This window comes from Brachyhypopomus gauderio, chromosome 6, assembly GCF_052324685.1.
Source record: "Brachyhypopomus gauderio isolate BG-103 chromosome 6, BGAUD_0.2, whole genome shotgun sequence".
Taxonomy (NCBI): domain Eukaryota; kingdom Metazoa; phylum Chordata; class Actinopteri; order Gymnotiformes; family Hypopomidae; genus Brachyhypopomus; species Brachyhypopomus gauderio.
Window position 1 is genome coordinate 32,882,391 of NC_135216.1, and position 22,100 is coordinate 32,904,490.

The window sequence follows — 22,100 nt, forward strand, 5'->3', positions numbered from 1 at the left end:
CCAGCAGGGGGAGACACAGTCTGTGTAAATCCAGTATGAGGGCATAAACTGAAAAGTCTATGAAAAATAACCACACGATATGTATTTTGTACATAACAAGAAGGCATACATGGAGTTATTTACAGATAGTCAATAGATCAACAATATGTGCATTTAGTTATAAACCAGATTTTATTGAACGTCAGAAAGTGAATTAGAGCACACAGTGCATCTGCTGCCAAGGTAGAGGAAATGAAATAACAAACTCAACATATTTAGCTTAATTTTACCTAAGCTTAATTTTACCAAATACTTAAACATAAAGTCCTTGCTTGCAGACCCAAAACCTTTTATACATTTTATACATCAGAATGGCCACTAAATAAATAAGAAATAAAACAGTGATGTTTTTAAAGAGCTGATGAGAGGCCATTGGTCTGGGGAACACGTAACGGCCCGTATACACACAAGGAATATGTAAAGGCCCGTATACACATGAGGAACACGTAAAGGCCCTTATATGCACATGTAAAGGCCCTTATATGCACATAGGGAACATGTAAAGGCCCTTATATTCGCATGGGGGACACATAAAGACCCTTATATACACATGAGGGACACACAAAGACCCTTATATGCACATGGGGAACATGTGATAGGTCGTATATACATTATTTGGAGATACCACAACTGTTCAGTTCTCATTTTTATTTCAAGCATCCTGATGAGAAATTTGTTGTATTCATGCAATGCTGGCTATAATTTATGTATATATTTACAAACTTTTACTACCAAAATCAACACATAACACATAAGTATAACTTTTAAAAGACTGTCAATAACCTTATATTATAATAAAGTGATGGAGGTCTCCCTTCATGAGATCCAGAGTGATAACAGGTTGAAATAAATCAACAGACTGGAAATGAAACAAGGTCTCTCCCCTCTCCCCATCCTCAGGGCCTACGTCTGATGACACGATGACTAACACTGGCCTGTGGCACTCGCATCTGGTCTGTGGGGGTCACATCTGGTCTGTGTGGGTCACATCTTGTCTGTGGAGGTCACACCTGGTCTGTGGGGGTCATATCTGGTCTATGGCACTCGCATCTGGTCTCTGGGGGTCACATCTGGTCTGTGGGGGTCATATCTGGTCTCTGGGGGTCACATCTGGTCTGTGGGGGTCACACCTGGTCTGTGGGGGTCACACCTGGTCTGTGGGGGTCACATGTCTCTTTCAGCAGTTTGCTGTTTTCACCTGCTGCATCACTGGCAGCAGCACTGAGCCCCCCCCCCCCCCCCCTCACCACCACACGCTGCCTCAATTCAACACCACCTCAACACCACCTAAACACCTCCTCAACACCACCTGCAGCACCTGAGTCATCACACAGTACCTCTGTAATATGTAATAAACATAACTGGATGGTTTATTCACATGGGTTTATTAACCTAAGTAAATATTCCAGCATAAATGATGGAGAATTAAGATGGCACAAAGGCCTAGAGGTGTGGCAGCCTTCAGGGCCAATGGGGACAGGAGTGCCTTAGAGTGTCTATGCACAAGGCCCGCCCCACAGCCAGCTGTGGACCAATCCTAGCCTGGGAAAACAGCCCGTTCACCCCACCAGATGAAATCTCCTCCGAAGACCTAGAGAAGACCAGTGATGCCACAGCACTTGGAGGGCGTCATATAATTTAGTAAAAAATAAACAACAAATAAACAACATAACAAATACACAAGTAGGAAGATGTCAGCAGTACAAAATAGTGCAAATAAATAAACAAACGAAAATGCAGCATTTAGCAGCCATATAAACAAAGCCCAGCATGCAAAGCAATGGACCAAACCCCACAGTATGTAAACAGTGGAGAGAACTCTGGCAGCCCTGCAAAGACCCCAGTCCTCATGCACAAAATGTTGAGCTCCTATTAATATTGACATTTCACTGAAAATAAATGGAATAATACTGATAGGATCTTTACTTACAGAAAACAATATGACCAATTAAATTTTAACTCAAAACAGATTTCATTCACGTTAAACCAATAACTGTCTTCAATGGCAAAGTTCCAGTGCTTAAGTAATCTTATATACAGAACATTCAGAAATAACAATCCGGGTTTCACAAAGCCGTTTTGTAAATATTTTAGCATGTTCCCGTTGACTATTAAAGATTAGTCCTGTCTCAGGATCAGTGTGGCTGGTCAGGACAGTGTGAGGAGGTTGGAAGACCACAGGGCGTGAGGTGAACTCAGTTCAGCCCTGTCAGTCTGAGACAAACTCACCCACAAGCTGGTAATGTGTGTGGCATGAAACAGCATCTACATGCTGGAGGAGAGAACGTGTGTGTGTGTGTGTACGTGTGTGTGTGTGTGTGGATTAAGTTAAAAGTGTACTAGTAAAGCTAGTTAAATAAATCTAGCTGTGATTATTTCGGCTGTTGATGACATTTCCACCAGGGGGTGCAATATGAATGGAGTCCAGGATGGGCCTCAGAACTTGACCAAACGGCCTGGGAAGAAAGAGAGAGACAGCTGCAGCAGGAGACTTAGCACATGTTTCTCCACCAGTCAAAATAAATACATCATATAGCAAACGCACATCCTGGGTGCAACCCCACTCCACAACAGGTCCCCACTCCAGAACAGGTCCCCATGTTCTAAGATTGTGTCTCTTCTATATGTGGAAGATGAATTGTGATTAACTCTGATTAGTTCTTACCCTTCCCCACACCTGCCCCCCCCCCCCCCCCCAAGCCACCCACCCTGCCCCTCCCCCATGAGTGGGGCCGTGAACGGGGTGAGGACCTCTTCTAGAGTGGGGACCTGTTCTGGAGTGGGGACCTGTTCTGGAGAGTGGGGACCTGTTCTAGAGAGTGGGGACCTGTTCTAGAGTGGGGACCTGTTCTAGAGAGTGGGGACCTGTTCTAGAGAGTGGGGACCTGTTGTGGAGTGGGGACCTTTTCTGATTACTCATACAAGATTCACCATCAGCTGTCTCATTACACACTTCAAACATAAATGTTCACTTCTTCTAGGCAGATATGCACTCACTTTAAAATAATAATAATAATAATATGTACAACACTGCACGTGGAGAGCACCTGAGACACACTGCACTCACGTGGAGAGGACCTCAGACGGCAGGTCTGTGATGTAGGAGGGGATCTTCCTGCCAGTCAGAAACTGAGCCACTTCATTAGTGAAGGTGTTACAGTTGTGCTCAAAGAGTCTGTATTTGTCCCCTCTGTACACAAAGACAGAACAAAACATTATGTCAGCAAGGAAACTACAAAGGTTCATACATTTGCAAGAGTTCTCTATTGTGCACGAGGACACACACACCTGTATGTGGTCTCCCCGAGTGAGGACAGGTAGTCCATGAAGATGTCCTCAGTCACCTCAGTGTTCCCCAACTCCACTACTGTGTCTGGAGGCCCGAGCATTGTCCCACCCTGGAAAAAACACACACGCCTTCCTTTTAACCTATAACAGGAAGAAATGTGGCAGGTCTTACTAAGCTGTAATAACAGGACCAAGAACGCTGAACTAGAGATTTACCGGAGGACAGCTAGAAATGCCAACTCCACCGAAGAAGAACTCTTCCCCATAAACCACGATGGACGTGTGCCTGCATACACACACACACACACACACGCAGAACAGCGATGAGGAAACAATCTGTTTCACTCTGTTATCAGCAGGAAGTGCAACACCGTGGAATTCAGAGACTGCTTTCACGACTTACCAGATTCCGTCGAGTTGCTTCCCTGTAAAAATAAAGTGAACAAGGAAACGGTCACCATCCACGAGTAAAGAGCTTTTAAAATACCACAAATTTGCCGCGTGCTGTTAAAACAAGTGCGATTTGTTTTAAAAACAAAACTCTTTATCCAAATCTACGCAGCGCCGCCACCAAAACACCTGCAGAAAAAGACCGTTACAGGTGAAAATAGGAGTCAACACAGAGTCGCAGCAGCAGGTTAATGTGCAGGGTGACCGCAGGTTAATCCGCATCTTGGCGCATAAGGCGCAATAACGGACCAGTCACACGCGTCAAAAGCGCTGCAACAAACACACACCTTCCTATGGGTAGACATTTAAATCACATTATATTAAATTAAAGCGTCCTCATTGCGCGCCAAGCGCAGGAGGTCCGTGTGTGGGCCTCACCCAGCATGATAGGGCTGAGCTGGCGGGCCATGCCCCGCGACAGGTCGTAGATGTACAGCTGCACGGAGAACACGCCGCTGTGCTGATCCATGTGTGCGCTGGAGATGGAGGAGGTGTGGGTAGATGGAGGTGTGATGGAGATATCGCTCCTCTTCTCCGTCTCCTTCGCTATTATAGGACACTACTGCTCTCTTGCTAGCTGGCTACTCGACCTTAGCTGAGATGATAAACAGTGGTGATGAGAATTACCTACAAAACTACCGATTCTTACAAACAAACTCTTGGTTTGGTATTTTATCCGATACTGCAAATTCGTCAAATTCTAGGAAATAATTGGCAAAGCGAGCAGGACCGATAAGTTCCACTAGGCTCCAAACATTGGTGTAAAACACACGGGCGGGTGGGTTATAGCGCCCTCTGGAGGACAAGAGCGTGAAGGTTCAGTTCCGTCACCCAGTTCATCACGGTTGAGAGGTTATACTGTAGAAATATTATCACACTGCTTATGTTGACTTCAGTACATTCACATTCAACACGTATAAACATCAGCTTGGCTCCACATAAAGTCACAACCATCTTTGCACCATCACTAATGCTACTACTACCAGCAATAATAATAAATAACATAATCGTAATGTCTGTGTAGCGTTCAAACACACACAATAGGAGATCTACATGCTTAATACAACTGAGCATCACACACACATGCAATCTAGTCGAATACAATGAGCTGCATTAAACCTTCGTCATTCTTTCGGTATCGTTTTCAGTCACACGCAGCGTGGGTGTAGCAGGACATCAACAGGCTTTGTGAAGGACTGGAACCTTCTGTACAAACAAATCTGCACACCGCACACTGCACAGGATCGCCTGAAAAAGGTTCAAGAAGCAGTTCGCTCTTAGTCCATATAGTCCATAATAAACTAAAAGTGTAGCAATCCATTTTTCATGGAAGTGCACAGTACCGCGTGATTAGACCTAGAAGAAGAAAGAAAACACCGGGGGGACAATAACGTTTCTAAACACGCCGGTGTCCCTCGCGGCGTTATGGCACACGCATGCTCCCCGTACGTACGGGAACAGCCCACCTATTCCCGTATTCCGCTTCATTTACACCAGCTCACGCGCCTGCATCCGCGCGCGGGCCCTGGCGGAGAGCCGGGCACGGTGCACCGTAAACGGGCCGGGGGGGGGGGGGGGGGCGCGCGCTCGGAGCGTGCACGTGTTTCCCAGGCACGCGCCAAGGCGGAGTGAGTGGATGTGTCGCAGATTTTAAAAACTCCGGAGCAGGTTGGACGCGCATCGGACGCACCGAAAATGCGAGAAACGCACGCGGGCTGAAGTGCCCCGGGCACGCGCGTGCTTGGAAGCGAAGCGTGCATGTCTCCGGCAGCGAGAAATAGTTGAGCTTTATTTGATCCTGGAGGAGCGAGGACGCGAGAAACGGAGGAAGCAGAAAGTCTATTTGCGTCCTTCCCGCTGCGCTGGATGATCCGGGCAAAATGGAGCTGTCATCAATCGGGGAGCAAGTGTTCGCGGTGGAGTCAATAACCAAGAAGAGAGTCAGGAAGGTAGGAGATACACTCATTACTATTAAAAACACACAACTGTTTAGACAGCAGCGTTTTACAATGAGCGTCGTTTACTTTCTGTTTCGGAGGGGAATTTTTAAAAATGAAACTCCAGGACTTTTCCTCGAATTCCCGTGTTGTGGAATAACCGAGCACAGAAATGTTAGTGACTCTGCAGGAACGACGTTGGGAACTTTTCCTCGCCGTACTTTAAGAGTGCAAGAACACATCGCCGATGCACTCGGACAGCTATGTTGGCGTTACTGTGCCAAGTTGAGATGTCTTTAGTGCAGGATCATGAATAGAGTGTGTGATGCTCCGGGGTGTGTGTGTGTGTGTGGAAGCCCAGCGCTGTCATCTCTCCGTGTGTGTGTGCAGGTCCAAACATCGTCGCTTTCTCCCCTCGCCATCAGCGATTAGTGGCTACGCATTTGATTTACACGCAGAGGGTCACGGATAGCCCACAGACCCTCCGTCCTGCGCAACTCCGTCACATATGCAGCTGAAATACACCGTCGATTGCCATAAAAGTGTATCCGTATATATAATTTATTGCAAAAATATAACGTTAATGTTCAAAATTAAGTGACTGCGAAAGCGGTAACTCGGATGGGCGCTTGTTGGTTGAGGAGATGTAACGTGCCATAACAGCCGATGACTAAGATCATGACTAACGCCGCGTGTGCACGCGGATCCGCTCCGCTCGCTCGCGCAGGAGGGGGAAGACCTTCAGCGCTCTGCACGTTGCGCAATGACAGTTGTTTACATGTTTCCATGGCCCCACCTATCTCCAGCCCATAAAATGTTCTAGAAACTCCTGTTTCATTGAACTGGCGAGCACACCCCTGCGTGGCATCACGTCACCGCCAGCAGCACCAGTAGTGGAGCGAGCACGGCGCCTACGTCATCCCCCATAATCTCCAATACTACTCTGAACGTCCAGTGCCCAATTCATGTCTTAAAGGGACATGCACGCTTTTACGTAACGCACGAGGTGCTGTTAAAAGTCCCCTGGTCTGTAAGCATGTGCGGCTTTGCAGCCTCATCTCGCTCTCTCTCTCTCTCTCTCGCAGGGAAACGTCGAGTACTTACTGAAGTGGCAGGGATGGCCCCCTAAGTAAGTATCATTTTAATAAAATAAAATAAAGCTAAGTAGGATTACATTGGCCATGCTGTGAAGAACTCTGGTGTCTGCTGGGACTTAGTAACTCCGTGGGTGAAACTGTGACCTGCTCAGGTGTGAACGTGCCTGCAGCACAGGTAGCTCGTTAGCTGTGCTCCCCATGAGAGCACAGCCTCACGCTCGTGGATACGGCGGTGCTGACTGCTCTGGCTGTGTGTCCTGACAGGTACAGCACCTGGGAACCCGAGGACAACATCCTGGACCCACGGCTGGTTCTGGCCTTCGAAGAGAAGTGAGCATCGCACTCCCGTAGGCACAGACTCAGCGCAAAGATCGCTGTGTTCGCTAACGCAAAAACACTCATTACAACCCAACCGCCTTTGTTGGGGTCAAAAAGTTCTGGTCCTGCGTTCACCTGCCTGGTTTTTCCTCTCTCTACTCCCTCTGTGTGTGTGTGTGTGTGTGTCAGAGAGGAGCGGGACCGGGCCCAGGCGCACAGAAGGAAAGGCCTGAGACCACGCAGACTCATCTTTCGGGTAAGCAGCACGCCCGAGACACACGCAAACACGAACGCACCACGTCTGTTTGGCATACGCCGTCATGGCAGTAGAGCTACACTTGCAGTTAGCCCACAGCTACCCTTAGCGTTCTAGGCCTCGGCATGCTTCTCTGCAAATCGAAGTAGACACACTTTTAAACACATAAAATTAAGGTCGTTATTATATTGAATTTTTCTTTGTTACTCATCTGGTTAACTGTAGAACATCTACGCCATGGAGCTCAGAAGCGCTCACAAAATGCCAGAGAAACCTGCCCCTCGAATCCGCCTGTCACTCTCCCGCTCGATGGGGGCGGAGCTAGAGCACAGTGGGCGGCGCTTCAGGATGGGGAAAGGCGGAGTCAACCACCAGCACCTGGAGAAACGCAAGAGCAGGCACAGTGTATCCAGACATACTGCGGACAATGCTGGAAATCCACGGCAACGAACTCTGACCCATAAAAAAGACAGTACGGAGGAGGAGTGGGAAGAGGAGGAAGAAAAGGAAGAGCAAGAGAAGAAAAAGAGGAAGACAGAAAAAGACGATGAGAAAACAGACAAGCGGCAGGACATTCCAAGTGGTATGTGTTGCATGGCATTGGCATGACAACTGTTGCTAAGATACTATGCATGTAGCATGCACTGGGGGTCACAGAGGCCATGCCGAATCTCAGAGCTGTCACGACTCAGAGTTGACGCTCTGTAAGCTAAATACAGATCGCATATTCACACGGAGCAGAGCAGACACATGGAGGAGACCTCCAGAAAGCCAGCAGCTCCATGGTTCCTCTGACTCCTGCAGACCACATTCAGGTCTTCAGTAGCCAAACACAGCAGGATGCTGCTGACAGAGCTGCCTTTCATAGAGCGGCTGTGTAATGTCCCTCCCCTCACACGGATAGATCTGCACTATGAAATACAGCTCTCTCTGAACACTGCAGGGTCTCACCCTACTAAGCATGCCCCGTTCTTACAGAAGCAAAACGCAAAGCCAGACTCTTAGTGCTTCCTTAACAACACCACTCTCTGTCTCTCTCAGCTCAAGAGAAGACAGAAGACAACACCGTTTCAGCCGGACACAACGCTGCCGCCGTGGACAGACACACTGAGGATTCTTCCACACGCAGTAATGGGGAGGAGTCGATCAAGGGTTGTGCTGAAGGGACATGCTGTGTTCCCGTAGCGACGGACACATCAGTGAGTGACGCCAGCACAGACAGACATCAGCAGGGCCCAGTCACAGACAGGTCAGGGGGCGGAGCCTCTGTACCGGAGTCACGCCATCACGCTACAACCGACCAATCAACAAAGAGCAGTCCAGAAGCGGTTCTAATAGCGAGAGAAGGGGATGGCCATATCGACAGGGTCCAAAATCGAGTCTCGGTCATAGCTGTGCGACCCCTGATTGACAGCTGTGGGCGGGGCCAGGCAGATGAGACGGACAGCTCGGCAGCCAAAACGAAGGAGGAGACGGATGAGTACGAGGGAACAGCAGAGTGCCTGACGACCTTACAGCTGAGTGCAGAGGTCAGGACCGACCAATCGCACGCTTCGAAGAGCAAGCAGCATCCTGGGAAGGTGATTGTGACTGAGGTGACCATTAACTCGCTGACTGTGACGTTTAAGGAGGCCATGTCTGCTGAGGGCTTCTTCAGTAGCTGTGAGCTCCAGCTCTGAGGTGGCGAGGGCAGAGAAGAACGGTAGCGAGTTAACGGTGAAGGACAGATGGCAGGGGACAGAATTCTCATGAGTAATGCTTACTGGCACAGACCAACTTTGATTAGCAGCGTTAGCATCTTTGGGTAAAGTTTATCTGTAACAGGAGAGGAAGTAACGTCAGACCAGTTGATGGATCATTGTAATGAAGCGTTTGACTCCATGCTTTATGCTTTTTTTTGTTGTTTTCCTCTGAATCTTCTGTTTTAGTGAAAGAGCAAATAGTTGTTGAAGGATTTCTGATCATATTCAGTGTTGCTAAGTGAAGACTTCAGTGCACGCCAGCTCTAGAGAGAATACACATAGCTAGTGTTACTGTCCTAACAAAAACAAAAATACTACCAGAAAAAAAAAAATAAGCGTGAGATTTTGTTTCAGCACCCACGCGCGACGGGATGACATCACTATTACGTAGGCGCTACACTGCTGGGGTGGAGGAGGGGAGGTGGAGGCATACCTGCCCCGGGGTCGCCCACACAGGGGTCATACCTGCCCCGGGGTCGCCCACACAGGGGTCATACCTGCCCCGGGGTCGCCCACACAGGGGTCATACCTGCCCCGGGGTTGCCCACACGGGTCACAGCACCCTCACCATTCTTCCAAGCCTCTCTGCATTTTTAAAGAGATGGTATCAGTTTACAAACACTGCTGCAGATTCTGTGCTCAAGTGTAGACCCTGTTTGCAGACAAAACTAATGTGCTTTTGATGTGCGTCCGGCATGTAATTAAAACTGAGTTGAACTTAACTTATGTGATCGGTCACACGGTGGCTTCAATAATGACAAACGGCGCAGAAAGAGGCAGGAAAGCTTGGCTTTGTCCACTTGTTGTAGTTCACCTATGGCAAGGTTACGTTTTTATTTGTATTTTCAATAAAGTGACAATGTTGTGTCAAAGTGTGTGCCAGTCGTGACTGAAATATCTTCTGAAAAGTGCCAGCTTTTTTGAAAAGGTATCACTGCAGTAAGGTTTCCACAAATGACACAGTTCTTAGTTACTCTTGAACTGAGAACTGTTCCATCTCCACAGGCAGCAGGTGTGAGTGAACTAGAGCTGCAGGGTTTTACTCCAGATGAAGGTTGGTTTGGTGTTGTGTGACTTAAGGTTACACCAGCGCAAATGAGAAGGTGTAAGCTCCAATATAAGAGGTCCATGTTCACTCCTGTTATCTAGGCTGTTCCTACAGTCGCCCTGGAGACCTCAGGAGAAAAAGAAAAAATTACAAAACCTTCATCTCATTGGTGCACCTGGTCACAGGCATTTGAGGGGCTTTTGCCAATTAAATCAATCTTTAAAAAATTATCTAAAAGCAAACTTTACAACAAGTCAGCCTTACACCATAAAAGATCACTAGAATCCACTAACATTCATTATAAAAATCAACATTCATATAGTATAAATACCAACAAACTGTAAACAAAAGGTTTAAACTTTAAACCACATCACATGTAAATGAGCAAACTGTTACATATTTCATCTTCATTTTATTACAAAAGCAGTTTGAAGTCCACAGTTTGTAATTTCTTTGTACAGTAAAAAATATTTAAATAAAATTCCCATAGTTCAGAGCAATGAAAATTCTGAGTGTGGAGGCAGTGAGAGAGAGAGAGAGAGAGATCAGTGGTATGCACACCATTTTCAGTTAATTAGATACATTCTAATCTCATTGTAGCATGAACACACACACACACACACACACACACACACACACACACACACGCCTCCACTACTCAGTAAGGATCCTAAGGAGTGCAGTCAAGAGGAGGTGGGACCAGTCACGTGTGTTCACGTGTGTTCTGGTCACGTGTGTTCTGGAGGCTTGTGCCCATGGGCACAATGGCTGAACATTTCAAATGTGGCACAAAAAGGAGGATAGAAAAACAACCAAACAACCAAGCAAGCACCACTAATCCATCGTGACGCCACCAATCTCCTCCACCCAAACACTGAGTCTTACTGCATCCAAGCAGACGGAAACAAACAGCTCCCCCATGTGGACAGGTATTAACAAAAATATATTCTATGTGAATTGTAGAGAAACCAAACCAGAAAACACAGGAATAAATAACATAATGCCAGTCAGACTGCTGGAGGAAGGTGGTGTGGGCTCTTCCTCTGGACAACGAAGCAGCCGGATCAGCACAGCCGCACGCCACACCGTAACACTAGAACCAAGCCTGGCACACGCACCAAAGAAATACTCTTAGAGACTCTGTCTATTCACTTTTAAAATCTTAAAAATATATTTTTTAAAATTCCCTACACCCAGACGAAAAAATATTACCTGCGTTGTATTCTCCGAGTTTGAGAAATAATGAAATAACCTTCTCTTTGTACACAACTGGAGGAAAAGAACAGGAACATCTTAATTTAACATTCGCCTCTTCTTCTCATTTCTGTAGATGGTCTGCGTTTACTTCATCTCCCATAGGAAGGTCAGAGTTCAAAGTGTCTAGGAACAAAAGCATTAAATAATTCATTAATGTGATGCTAAAGTAAAGGCTAACACTGTCTCTGGCGAGTTTCCATGTGTTCCGTGACTATAATGTCTAGTGGGTTCATATTCACCGCCAGCTCCTGGCCATTAGGGGGCAGCATATCATTGAGCTGCGGTAGCATGGAGCTTTGATCTGTGGCAAACCCGCCGGACTCCACGGTGCTCTGAGGGGGCGGGGCATGGGGCGGGGCCATACCGGGCAGGTGCTGCTGCAGGTGACCGGGGCGCGGCGAACTTGTCTGGGTCTGCGGGGAGATGTGGTGGGGTGATGGCTGTGGTGGGGGCGGGGCGTGGGGCGGGGCTAGGCCCTGGGGCGGGGGCTGCATACGCGGGGAGGGGCTGGAGCGCGGCGGCTGAGACTGCGGCCGTGGCGACGGCTGGGGTGAGCGCACCTGGTTGCCGAGCGACGTGGCGGGGAGCTGCTGAGCCTGCAGGTGGGGCTGGGGGCTCATGGGATTGTTCTGGTGTGCGGGTGAAGCCCCGCCCATCTGCTGCTGTTGCTGGTGGAGCAGGCGCTGGTGCATGGCCTGCTGCAGCATCGCGGGGGAGGAGGAGGCGGGCTGCAGCCCTCCCTGCGCCCCGCCCCCATCGACAAGCCCCGCCCCCTGCTGCAGGTGGTGGTGGTGGTGCTGCAGCCTCTGCTGCGGCTGCGCAGGGTTGCCCGAGTAACCCTGCGGCTGGGTCATGAACCCCGGCTGCTGTTGCTGGGGGAACGGGGCGTGGTTGGCCATCTGCTGTCTCCTCAGCAGCAGCTCTCTGAACTGGGGGTTCATGTTGGCCATGGTGGGCGGAGCCTGGCCCTGCTGCTGGGGCACGGGCCTCTGCTGCACTAGCTGGGCCTGCATGGCCCCGCCCTGCCCCATGGCTCCGCCCTGCCCCATGGCCACCCCCTGCCCCATGGCCACGCCCTGCCCCATGGCCACGCCCGTCTGTGGGCCGCCCAGCGTCTGGCCCTTGTATTTGTGCACCCTCTGCTTTATGAAGGCGGCCATGAGCTGTGGGTTGGAGCGCAGGATGGCCAGAACCTGCTGCTGCTGCTGTGGGGAGCTGGGGGAGCGCAGCGTGCGCAGGAGGTCCTGCAGCGCCCCCTGGGGGAGGGCCCCGCCCCCTGCCCCGCCTCCCTGCAAGCCCCCCTGCACCATGTTCATCAGGGCGTTGCGGTTGGCCATTTGTTGCTGCTGGAGCTGCTGCTGTTGTTGGTGTTGCTGTTGTTGGAGCTGCTGCTGTTGATGGTGTTGGTGTTGCTGTTGTTGCTGCTGCTGTTGGTGTTGCTGTTGTTGTTGGTGGTGTTGCTGTTGGAGGTGATGTTGCTGTTGTTGGTGTTGTGGTGGCGGCTGCTGCATTTGCATCTGTTGCTGTTGCATGGCGACCATGCTGGGCTGGCCCACGAGCGAGGGCCTGGTTTGGGAAGCCCCGCCCTGCCCCGCCCACTGCTGCTGGGGAGGCGGGACCTGGGCCTGCGAAGCCGGCGCCATGGTGCCCAAACCCACCATCATCCCCGGAGCTCCCTGTTGTTGCTGCTCCAACTGGGCCCGGGCCACAGAGGCGTGTCCCTGGGGGGGCAGACCCGGCCCCACCGCCATGTTCACCCCAGGGTGGGGCATGGCCATCTGCCCCGGGGCCTGCTGGTGGTGGGGGGGCGGGGGCATCATGCCGCCCTGGGCAGCCGCCTGTCTCTGAAGCAGCTGCACCTTGGCCATTTTCCGTTGAGCGTCGGCCACCTGCTGGATCTTCATGGCGATCTCCACGGCCGCCGGAGGGGGACCGGTGGGCGGTTGGGTCGCCGCGCCTGGCCCGGGGGCGCCGGCCTGCTGTGGAGGCGTAGCGGGACCCAGGCCGGGCTTGCCCTGGGACTGCGGGAGAGGGGAGGAGGCCGGCGGCCGCGGACCATACTGGGCCGGGCCGCCGGGATGAGGCGACTGGCCAGCCGGCGGCTGGGAGACGGCCTGCGGCTGGGGGCAGGGCGGGCCCCCCGGGGCGCCGGGCGTGGGCGGAGCCTGGGCCGGCACGCCTCCCGCCTGCTGCGGCGACTGCTGCTGGGCGCCGCCCCCCGGGCCGGCCTGCGTGGGCGTCTGCGGAGCGGAGGTCTGGCCGCCGGGCGAGGGCAGGCCCCCCGTCGACGTGGCGGCCCCGGGCGGCTTGCCGGCGCGCTGCATGGTGGCCATGCGTCTGCGCAGCATCTGCGCCTGCTGCAGACGGTGCTGCAGCTGCTGCTGGCGGAGCTTGTGCTTGATGTTGAGGCAGAAGGGCACGGGGCACTTGTTCTCCTGGCAGTGCTTGGCGTGGTAGCAGCACAGGGCGATCAGCTGCTTGCAAATGGGGCAGCCGCCGTTGGTCTTGCGCTTGCAGCCCTTGGTGTGCTGCACCACCCGCTTCATCTTCTGGCAGGACGGTAGCGAGCAGTTGGCGTTGCGGCACTGGCAGGCGTGCACCAGCGACTGGATGCAGCGCTGGATGCTGAGGCGGCGAGAGTCTCCGGGGTTCTGGGCGGCGGCCGAGTGGCTGTTGCTCTCGTCGTCCAGGCCCAGGCCCAGCTTCTCCATGCGGTGCTCGTGACCCTTCGAGCTGTAGCAGGTGATGCACAGATCGTAGTCCTATACAAACCGGGAAACACGCAGATAAAGGCGATTAGGACTCCAGCAGTGTTAATTTCGTTGACGAATAATTTTTGTCATAGTTTTCATCAACGAACCTTTTTTTCATGACGAAAACGAGACGATAACTAAATAAAAACTATACAAATGGATAAAAACGATGATGAAATTAATGGACATTTTCATCAACGAATAAAAACGAGATGAAAATATTGGCCAGCGACGACAATTAATCAGACCTGATTTAGTTTTGTGAAAGGTAGGGATAAGTTAAGAAGAGATCTAACCATAACTACTTTAGCGTACACGGAGAGGCGGGACAAACCGGGTAACCGTCCGTACTCACATCGCACAGAAACCGGCAAGACCATACTAGCCTGTGAACTGTGACCACTCATGAAATTCAACTCGAAAGTTAACTCGACAATGTCAGCAGGGATAAAGATGAGTGGCGATATATGGACACATTTCTCCTTTGACTAAGAAAAACAAGACGGTGTGTAAACCATGTGGGACGATGACGTTGGGAAAAATACGACAAATAAAACGACATCTGCGGGCTATGACATTGCTGTTTTTATGGCACACAGATTTATATAGAATGTAATATGTATTGTTCATAACAAACTCCATATGTTTTCAGGTAGAGCGGGCCTACTGGTCATCAATGTTTTGTTATTGTTATGCTCAATAACTAAGTTCAGGTCAATAAAGTTGTTTGGAAATTTGTTTTTGTATATATTGCACATACAAACAATAATATTCTGTAACTGGCTAATAAATGTTTCATTTAGGGTTGTCCCGATCCGATATTTGGATCGGATCGGCCGCCGATATTAGCAAAAAATGCGAATCGGATCGGCAGGCACGAGAAAATGCCAATCCAGACTCCCGATCCAGTTTTTTTTTTTTAAGTCCGATCCGGGATTTCCAGCACACCTTCAGCACACGAGCATAGCGTCTCCCCAATTTAGCTCCGTGGCATCTCCTAACCATTAGGACTGCCATGTAAATTTGAAATTATCGGTAAAAATGTCAGTTGTGTGGGATTATTTTACCTTAAAGGATGACAAAGATGAAGAGGTAGAGTGCAACATATGTAAAAGTAAAGTCAGTAAAGTCAAGTGTGGTGGTAAAGCTGTAAGAACTTTTAATACAACCAATCTAATCAAGCATTTAGCGAAATACCACCATAAACAACATGACGAGTTTCTAAAGAAAACCGAAGACAAAAAGACAGGTCCTACACAACTAACACTGGCAAAAACGTTTGAATTGAAGGGAGTGTATAGATGCGGATGGAGCAGCAAAGTGTGGAGTAGAAGGCATTTTGCTTTTAATTAGTTTACGATATGTGCACGGATTTTTTTTTAAGCTTTGGTTTACACTTGTTCAAGAGCACTGATGGATGTTAATGTTAATAGACTATTTGTTAATAGACTATTTTGCACTCAGGTTTTGTGTTTTGCTTTTTTAATATAATTTACAATATTATTTGCACTTGTGGCTTTTTAATCCTTGGTTTACTGATGCTATTTCTGTTTGTTATTTAATATTTTGTCTATTTTGAGTTTATTAATTGCTAAATAAACAGGTCAGTTTCTCCTTACCAACCACTGTGTATTATTCAAACACCTAATTCAGCTGGCTACTTGTTATCAAGAATAAAACGCTTTTCAACATGAGTTTGACAACAAAGTAAGTTGGCTAAATAACTTTAAACTTTAATACATGATCGGATAGGCCGGTATCGGTATATATCGGTATTGGATCGGAAGTGCAAATAAATATCAGTATCGGATCGGAAGTTCAAAAAGCTGGATCGGGACATCCCTAGTTTCATTTTGTGCAAGTGTATATAATGACTATTACACCATTTATATTTTAGTCAACTAAATTCTTTTGATAATTAGTCGACTAAATTCTAATGATAATTAGTCAACTAAAACTAGACTAAGACTAAAAACAGATCCAATGACTAAATTATGACTAAAACTAAATGACATTTTAGTCAAAAGACTAAGACCAAAACGAAATCAAAAATTGTTGTCAAAATTAACACTGGACTCCAGTACCCAGCAAGCATTGGGGCACTGGGGCTTTTAGCTGCGGCGCTCACCTCGCAGACGGTGCAGTGCCAGCGCGTCTCCACGTGGTGTCGGCACTCGTTGCAGGTGTAGACGAAGCGGTCCTGGCTCTGGCTGTGCAGCTCCACCAGCATGCACATGCTGCTCCACGTGGCCCGGCGCAGCGAGCTGAACTCCAGGTGCTTGTCCCGCGCCAGCGTCAGGAAGGCGTCGCGCCCGTCCATCAGGTCGCAGGGCAGCAGCGGGTCCGGGTCCATGATGGGCGGCAGGGAGTTGGCGGTGGGGCCGGCGATCAGGCGGATGACGAAGAACACCTGCACCGTGGGAGACGGGGGGGGTGGGGCACAAGGGCTGAGCTCCATATCACCAAGACGGCGGAAGCGCTCGACGCGGAGACCACAGGCCTTTACAACCGACGTGAAAACGACCGAGTTCTAGAGCTCTATACTCAACAACTACTTCAACTGTACTAACCAATCAGGAGCCTCCTTTACAAAGAGGCCTGGCTTTGGTGGGAGTGTGTGCACTTCTCCAGTCAGGCAAAAGTTCACAACATTAAAACTGCCGATTACTTTAAGACTTCGGACTATCACCGACAAATCAAAGTCACCATCCAAACTAGCTGAATCCTAATCTGAATCCTGCTGAAATATCCCCGATTCCACTGTGCCTAGGAACCAGTGGGGTGTTTTACTAACGAGCGTGCGTGGGGAGCGTGTGTGGCGTGCAGGGAGAGGGTTCGGGGAGCGTACCTCCTTGTGCTTCTCCATGGTGGCGTAGAGCTTCTGCGACAGGTCGTTGGAGACGCTGGGCATCCCCGCTTTCTTCTTGCTGGCTCGGCCCAGGCTGCTCTTGTTCTTGCTGGTCTTCTTACTGTTCTTCTTCTTGGCGTTTTTGCTGTCGCCTGTCGTGGCCTGCAGAGTCACCAACAACATCAAATCGGTGCCGTTCGGATCAGAAACCCTGCCCGTATTCCTACAACACCGCGGAAGCTCTGGGGAGGACACTCACGTCGACGCTCTCGCTGGAGGTGCTGTTCTCCTCCCGCTTCCTCTCCTCCTCCTCCTGCTCCAGCTCCTTGATGCTCTCCTCCAGGACGTTGGGCCAGAAATCCCCCTCGAAATATGGCAGCTCCTTGGCGCTGGTCAGGCGGTCCTCGGTGGCCTGTTTGAAGATGTCCTGCGGAAGGGAAAGGCAGGGGAGCGGGACGCGGGGTTAGAAAACACGATATGGGGCAGCGGCTTTACGTAACCCTGGCGATAGGGGGAAATAAAATGCACATGCAGGGAAAAATGAGAAGCTCCAAGCTGGAAAACAGGCCAAGCGCTCAAGAGAGATTCTGCAGAACAACCTTCACAGTTTAACGCACACTAGAAGCTGCTTCCCAGCTGCACCCGCAGGGACCCGCACGACAGCCTGATCCGAGCCAACACCTGGTAGCTGGGATGCAGCAAAACTGTGGAAGCCGTGCTTGAACAAAAAGCCGAAGTACCTTGTAGTCGTGCACGATGCGCTCAGCCACCGCCTTGTCCAGCATCTTCTTGTACCACTCCTGCAGGCGCTTGGGCTTGGGGATCTTCTGCTCCAGCGGGTGGCAGTGGAAGATGTAGTCATCGCCCTCGCTGGGAGGACACGCCCAGATGTGCCCCGTGGTGAAGCCCTGCTTCTTCACGTACTCCAGGTATCCGATGAGGATCTCGTGATAGACGCCAGTCCTCAGGTGACGTGGGTGGAAAAAGTGAACGCTGTCCAGGTAGGAGATGTACACACGTCTACAGGCAGGCAGGCAGGCAGACAGACGGATGGAGAGAAAGACAGAGAATGGAAGGAGGACACATTACCAATTGCTACTACTACTATTACTACTACACTTATTTTATTTTTTCAGCCATTGCACACTTATTGAATATGCAAACTTTATTTTCAGAACATTCTCCAATTTCTATTATTGTTCTAGACGCAGCAATGTCAATAAATCATATCGACATAATGGAGAGACACAGACAGAGAGGGAGACAGACAGAGGGAGAGAGACAGAGCGGAAGGAGGAAGGTGGTTTTACCTTTCCTCTTCTCCTTTTGAGAAGAGGAACATTTTAACAGTCACACCCATGTATCACGTAACCAGAGAACATGTCAATCCAAGATTCTCTGCCTCCTTCCTCTGTGCACCAAGTGTGAAAACAGTCACTCACACCATTCAGGTGTAGGAATTCAGAACAGTGAGGCTTTTAGAAGCCTAAAAAAGTGTATTATGGAGTGTGTGTGTATGTATTATGTATTGGTATGTGTGTGTGTGTGTGTGTATTATGTACAGGTGTGTGTTCACCTCTGATTGGGCGGGGGGCAGTCCGAGCCGTACTCCTGAACGTGCATTCCAAAAAAACACACGTCGGCCCCGCCCGTGTCCTGGAAGGCGAACAGGGCCTTTGTGCGGTAGGGGAAGGCCTCTGCCATGTCTCCACTGTCCACGAACCTGCCACACACCACGACCCCTCATTATTCACCACACACACACACACACAGTCATCCCACTCCCACGCCCAAACAGGGCCCGTGGCCCGAGAGACCCGCATGACACCTACATTTAGACCCAGGCCAGATCTACAGTCCAATCACCATGAGAAGGAAATTTTAAATTTCATCAGGTCCAAAAAAAAAAAAACACACCATCCCATAATATCCCTAGTGAGCTCCCACCTGGACTTCATTCCTGGCTTCACCTCCACGATCTTGTCAGAGACGTGCACCACCCGGACGATGACGTCACCATTCCCCGTGTGGTTCTGGCGCTTGAGGAACTCATTCACGCGAGTCTCCAGGAAGCTTCCCAGTTTGGTTTGAGGAAGCCCTGGCACACGGGGGGACAAATGGGGATGTTTACGTTGGCATGGTGACAGTGTCATGACTACATGCCAGAGATTTCCTCAGGCTTTTTACACTTTACACCGTTTCCATGACGCATGGCATCAGAGGGCAGGTACCAGCAGGTGAGCTGATTCACTCCAGTAAGTGGCCAACACTGATGTTGGCGAAGGCCTCAGAAATATTCACCCCAACTCTGTGGGATTCTGGGCCATTTCAAATGGGACACGCCCTCTTCAAATGGGACACGCCCTCTCTCTCTAAATCCTGCTTGGTTAAAAGAATCCAGACGGTTCTTTGGTAAATGACTGTTGGTAAAGTAAACGCGCGTTGGTCACCGTCAGGACAACTGGGAAACTGAGCACATGGTACAACAGGCGTAGTGTGCTGTAGAGGGTGGTGTATCTGTGCTGTAGCGGGCGGTGTATCTGTGCTGTAGCGGGCGGTGTATCTGTGCTGTAGCGGGCGGTGCGGGCGGTGCAGGCTGTGCTGTAGCGGGTGGTGCAGGCTGTGCTGTAGCGGGTGGTGCAGGCTGTGCTGTAGCGGGTGGTGTATCAGTGCTGTAGCGGGTGGTGTATCAGTGCTGTAGTGGGTGGTGCAGGCTGTGCTGTAGCGGGTGGTGTAGGCTGTGCTGTAGCGGGTGGTGTATCCGTGCTGTAGCGGGTGGTGTATCCGTGCTGTAGCGGGTGGTGTATCCGTGCTGTAGCGGGTGGTGTATCCGTGCTGTAGCGGGTGGTGTATCCGTGCTGTAGCGGGTGGTGTATCCGTGCTGTAGCGGGTGGTGTATCCGTGCTGTAGCGGGTGGTGTATCCGTGCTGTAGCGGGTGGTGTATCCGTGCTGTAGCGGGTGGTGTATCCGTGCTGTAGCGGGTGGTGTATCTGTGCTGTAGTGGGTGGTGCAGGCTGTGCTGTAGCGGGTGGTGCAGGCTGTGCTGTAGCGGGTGGTGCAGGCTGTGCTGTAGCGGGTGGTGTATCTGTGCTGTAGCGGGTGGTGTATCTGTGCTGTAGCGGGTGGTGCAGGCTGTGCTGTAGCGGGTGGTGCAGGCTGTGCTGTAGCGGGTGGTGCAGGCTGTGCTGTAGCGGGTGGTGCAGGCTGTGCTCCACACCTGCAGGTTCAGTGAGCTGGCGAGATAAATGACCTTCACTTACGTTTGGCTGAGTATTTATTCTCCTTCCTCGTCTTGTTGGACTTCTTTAAACAGCCATCACACACAAACCTGAATGCAGACAGGAGAGACAGATGAGAAGTCACACAAGCTCTTCACACATCACACAGTGAGACACCGAGAGAGAGACAGACCCATGGAGAGAGAGAGAGAGAAATAGACCCAGGGAGAGAGAGAGAGAGAGAGATAGACCCAGGGAGAGAGAGAGATGCAGCTCACCCTGAAGGCCAGATTGTGTCATTGTGCAGCACGCAGATCTGGTGCATTTTACGTCCACAGTCAATACATTCAACAAACCTGCAGGAGACATGAGCAGAGTGAAGCAGGGGGAAGAGAGACGGGGGGAGTGAGACAGGTGGAAGAGACAGGGACAGAGTGAGATGGGGAGAGTGAGACAGGTTGAAGAGACAGGGACAGAGTGAGATGGGGAGAGTGAGACAGGTGGAAAAGACAGGAACAGAGTGAGATGGGGAGAGTGAGACAGGTGGAAAAAACAGGAACAGAGTGAGATGGGGAGAGTGAGACAGGTTGAAGAGACAGGAACAGAGTGAGATGAGGAGAGTGAGACAGGTTGAAGAGACAGGAACAGAGTGAGATGGGAAAGTGAGACAGGTGGAAAAGACAGGGACAGTGAGATGGGGAGAGTGAGACAGGTGGGGGGAGTGAGACAGGTGGAAGAGACAGTGACAGAATGAGATGTTGGGGGGGTAGTGAGCGCCAGAGCAGAAGAGAATAACAGAGAATAAATAAGTTAAGAAATATTTATTTAGAGAAAAAAATACATTATTCTCAAAAAGCTCTTCCAGCTGTGGCACTACAGAGAGGATGATGTAAACGCTGGCAAAATATGGCACCACACAGTTCAGAAATGTTGCTAAAAATAAGTAATTAACAAATGTTTCATCAAACATCGCATTTCAGTGATGAAAGCGTGATGAAACAGCCAGTGCACACAAGTGGGAGCGCGTACAGTTCTGGGTCCAGAGTGTCGTTCCTCTTCCTCTGAAACTGGTCTTTGTTAATGGAGCTAAACAGGAAGAGAAGTAAAAACAAAAGAATTAGCACAATAGTTTATTAAAGACGATGAAAATGTCACATAAAAATGATGTACACAGGGACACGAGGACTCGTGAGAGTGCACTCACGTGTGGGGCTGTGCGGGGTCGTCACCCAGGGACACGCTGTCACCCTGGATTTCGTTGAAACACTTCTCACAGAAGTGGTACCTGTTAGCAAGAAGCCCATATTTGGGTGAACTACACCGTTCGTCAAGAGCACAGCCAATCACAGAGAAGGCACGTGGAGGAGGTCACCAATCAGGGCAGGGCAGGCCGGGGGGGCGGGCACACAGGAGAGGCAGTGCGCAGGGTCGTCGCCGGAAGCAGCCAATCATGAAGCAGGGTTTTTGTGTGGGCAGATTGATTTGATTGGTTGCGTGTAAATTTCGGAGAGGATGATTGGTGGCACCAAAGCCAATGCAGACATCACAAGCGTTAAAGAGAAAAGGGGGAGGGGGGAGAGGGTAGAATGAAAAATTTAAAAAGTGTGAAAACAAAAAATGTTACGGATAAGAAGAAGATGGAGAATGAAAGGGTGGGGGAGAGGGGGCAGAACAGAGAGAGGTGGAGAAAATGAATCAACATGTTCAAGACAAAATAACCATCTAGCTGGAAGCCAAGCAAAGCACAGCCTAGACCCCTCCCCTCCACACGGCCCTTAAAGCTGAATGTACACACACACACACACACACACACACGCTCACACTCAATCACACACACACACACACACA

The 22,100-nt window shown here is 50.2% G+C and overlaps 3 protein-coding genes across 14 annotated transcripts in view; 1 reads left to right on the forward strand and 2 right to left on the reverse strand.

Moving 5' to 3' along the window:
- Positions 1-148: 148 nt before the first annotated feature.
- On the reverse strand, positions 149-5,221 carry desi1a (desumoylating isopeptidase 1a). Of its 2 annotated transcripts, XM_077010492.1 has the most exons (7): positions 4,897-5,221; positions 4,156-4,372; positions 3,731-3,752; positions 3,544-3,613; positions 3,328-3,437; positions 3,107-3,229; positions 149-2,495 (listed from the first exon to the last, which is right to left on the reverse strand). In XM_077010492.1, exons 2-7 carry the CDS (start codon positions 4,244-4,246, stop codon positions 2,402-2,404), a joined length of 510 nt encoding a protein of 169 aa, XP_076866607.1. In that variant the 5' UTR covers positions 4,247-4,372; positions 4,897-5,221; the 3' UTR covers positions 149-2,401. The 2 variants fall into 2 exon arrangements, with proteins under 2 accessions (XP_076866607.1, XP_076866608.1); XM_077010493.1 differs by lacking the exon at positions 4,897-5,221 and having other exon boundaries at positions 3,087-3,229; positions 4,156-4,866.
- Positions 5,222-5,384: 163 nt separating this feature from the next.
- On the forward strand, positions 5,385-9,492 carry cbx7a (chromobox homolog 7a). The gene is made up of 6 exons (XM_077010511.1): positions 5,385-5,726; positions 6,800-6,843; positions 7,076-7,141; positions 7,319-7,385; positions 7,611-7,968; positions 8,427-9,492. The coding sequence occupies exons 1-6, from the start codon at positions 5,658-5,660 to the stop codon at positions 9,062-9,064; spliced, it is 1,242 nt and encodes a 413-aa protein (XP_076866626.1). The 5' UTR covers positions 5,385-5,657; the 3' UTR covers positions 9,065-9,492.
- Positions 9,493-9,900: 408 nt separating this feature from the next.
- ep300b (EP300 lysine acetyltransferase b) overlaps positions 9,901-22,100 on the reverse strand; it is a 36,244-nt gene continuing 24,044 nt past the window's right edge. For 5 of the 11 annotated variants that reach the window (XM_077010496.1, XM_077010494.1, XM_077010502.1 and 2 more), the window contains exons 20-30: positions 21,457-21,567; positions 21,282-21,338; positions 20,531-20,608; positions 20,295-20,362; positions 18,981-19,131; positions 18,610-18,756; positions 17,774-18,053; positions 17,293-17,460; positions 17,034-17,195; positions 16,314-16,595; positions 9,901-14,194 (exon numbers count right to left, since the gene is read on the reverse strand). In XM_077010496.1, the coding sequence (XP_076866611.1) occupies positions 11,606-14,194; positions 16,314-16,595; positions 17,034-17,195; positions 17,293-17,460; positions 17,774-18,053; positions 18,610-18,756; positions 18,981-19,131; positions 20,295-20,362; positions 20,531-20,608; positions 21,282-21,338; positions 21,457-21,567 (4,093 nt within the window). In that variant the 3' untranslated portion in view covers positions 9,901-11,605. The remainder of the gene's footprint in view (positions 14,195-16,313; positions 16,596-17,033; positions 17,196-17,292; positions 17,461-17,773; positions 18,054-18,609; positions 18,757-18,980; positions 19,132-20,294; positions 20,363-20,530; positions 20,609-21,281; positions 21,339-21,456; positions 21,568-22,100) is intronic. The other 6 variants (XM_077010497.1, XM_077010503.1, XM_077010501.1 and 3 more) reach the window with 3 other exon arrangements.

Bases quoted from the DNA above. Each gene is read 5' to 3' on its own strand.
- desi1a (XM_077010492.1), bottom strand. From the start codon at position 4,246: ATGGATCAGCACAGCGGCGTGTTCTCCGTGCAGCTGTACATCTACGAC. The intron at 3,230-3,327 runs GTGTGTGTGTCC...CTTTGTGTACAG, and splicing joins CTCGGGGAGACCACATACAG to AGGGGACAAATACAGACTCT. The intron at 2,496-3,106 runs GTGAGTGCAGTG...CTTTCTTCCCAG, and splicing joins CCGTCTGAGGTCCTCTCCAC to GCCGTTTGGTCAAGTTCTGA.
- cbx7a (XM_077010511.1), top strand. From the start codon at position 5,658: ATGGAGCTGTCATCAATCGGGGAGCAAGTGTTCGCGGTGGAGTCAATA. The intron at 7,386-7,610 runs GTAAGCAGCACG...GGTTAACTGTAG, and splicing joins CACGCAGACTCATCTTTCGG to AACATCTACGCCATGGAGCT. The intron at 7,969-8,426 runs GTATGTGTTGCA...TGTCTCTCTCAG, and splicing joins GCGGCAGGACATTCCAAGTG to CTCAAGAGAAGACAGAAGAC.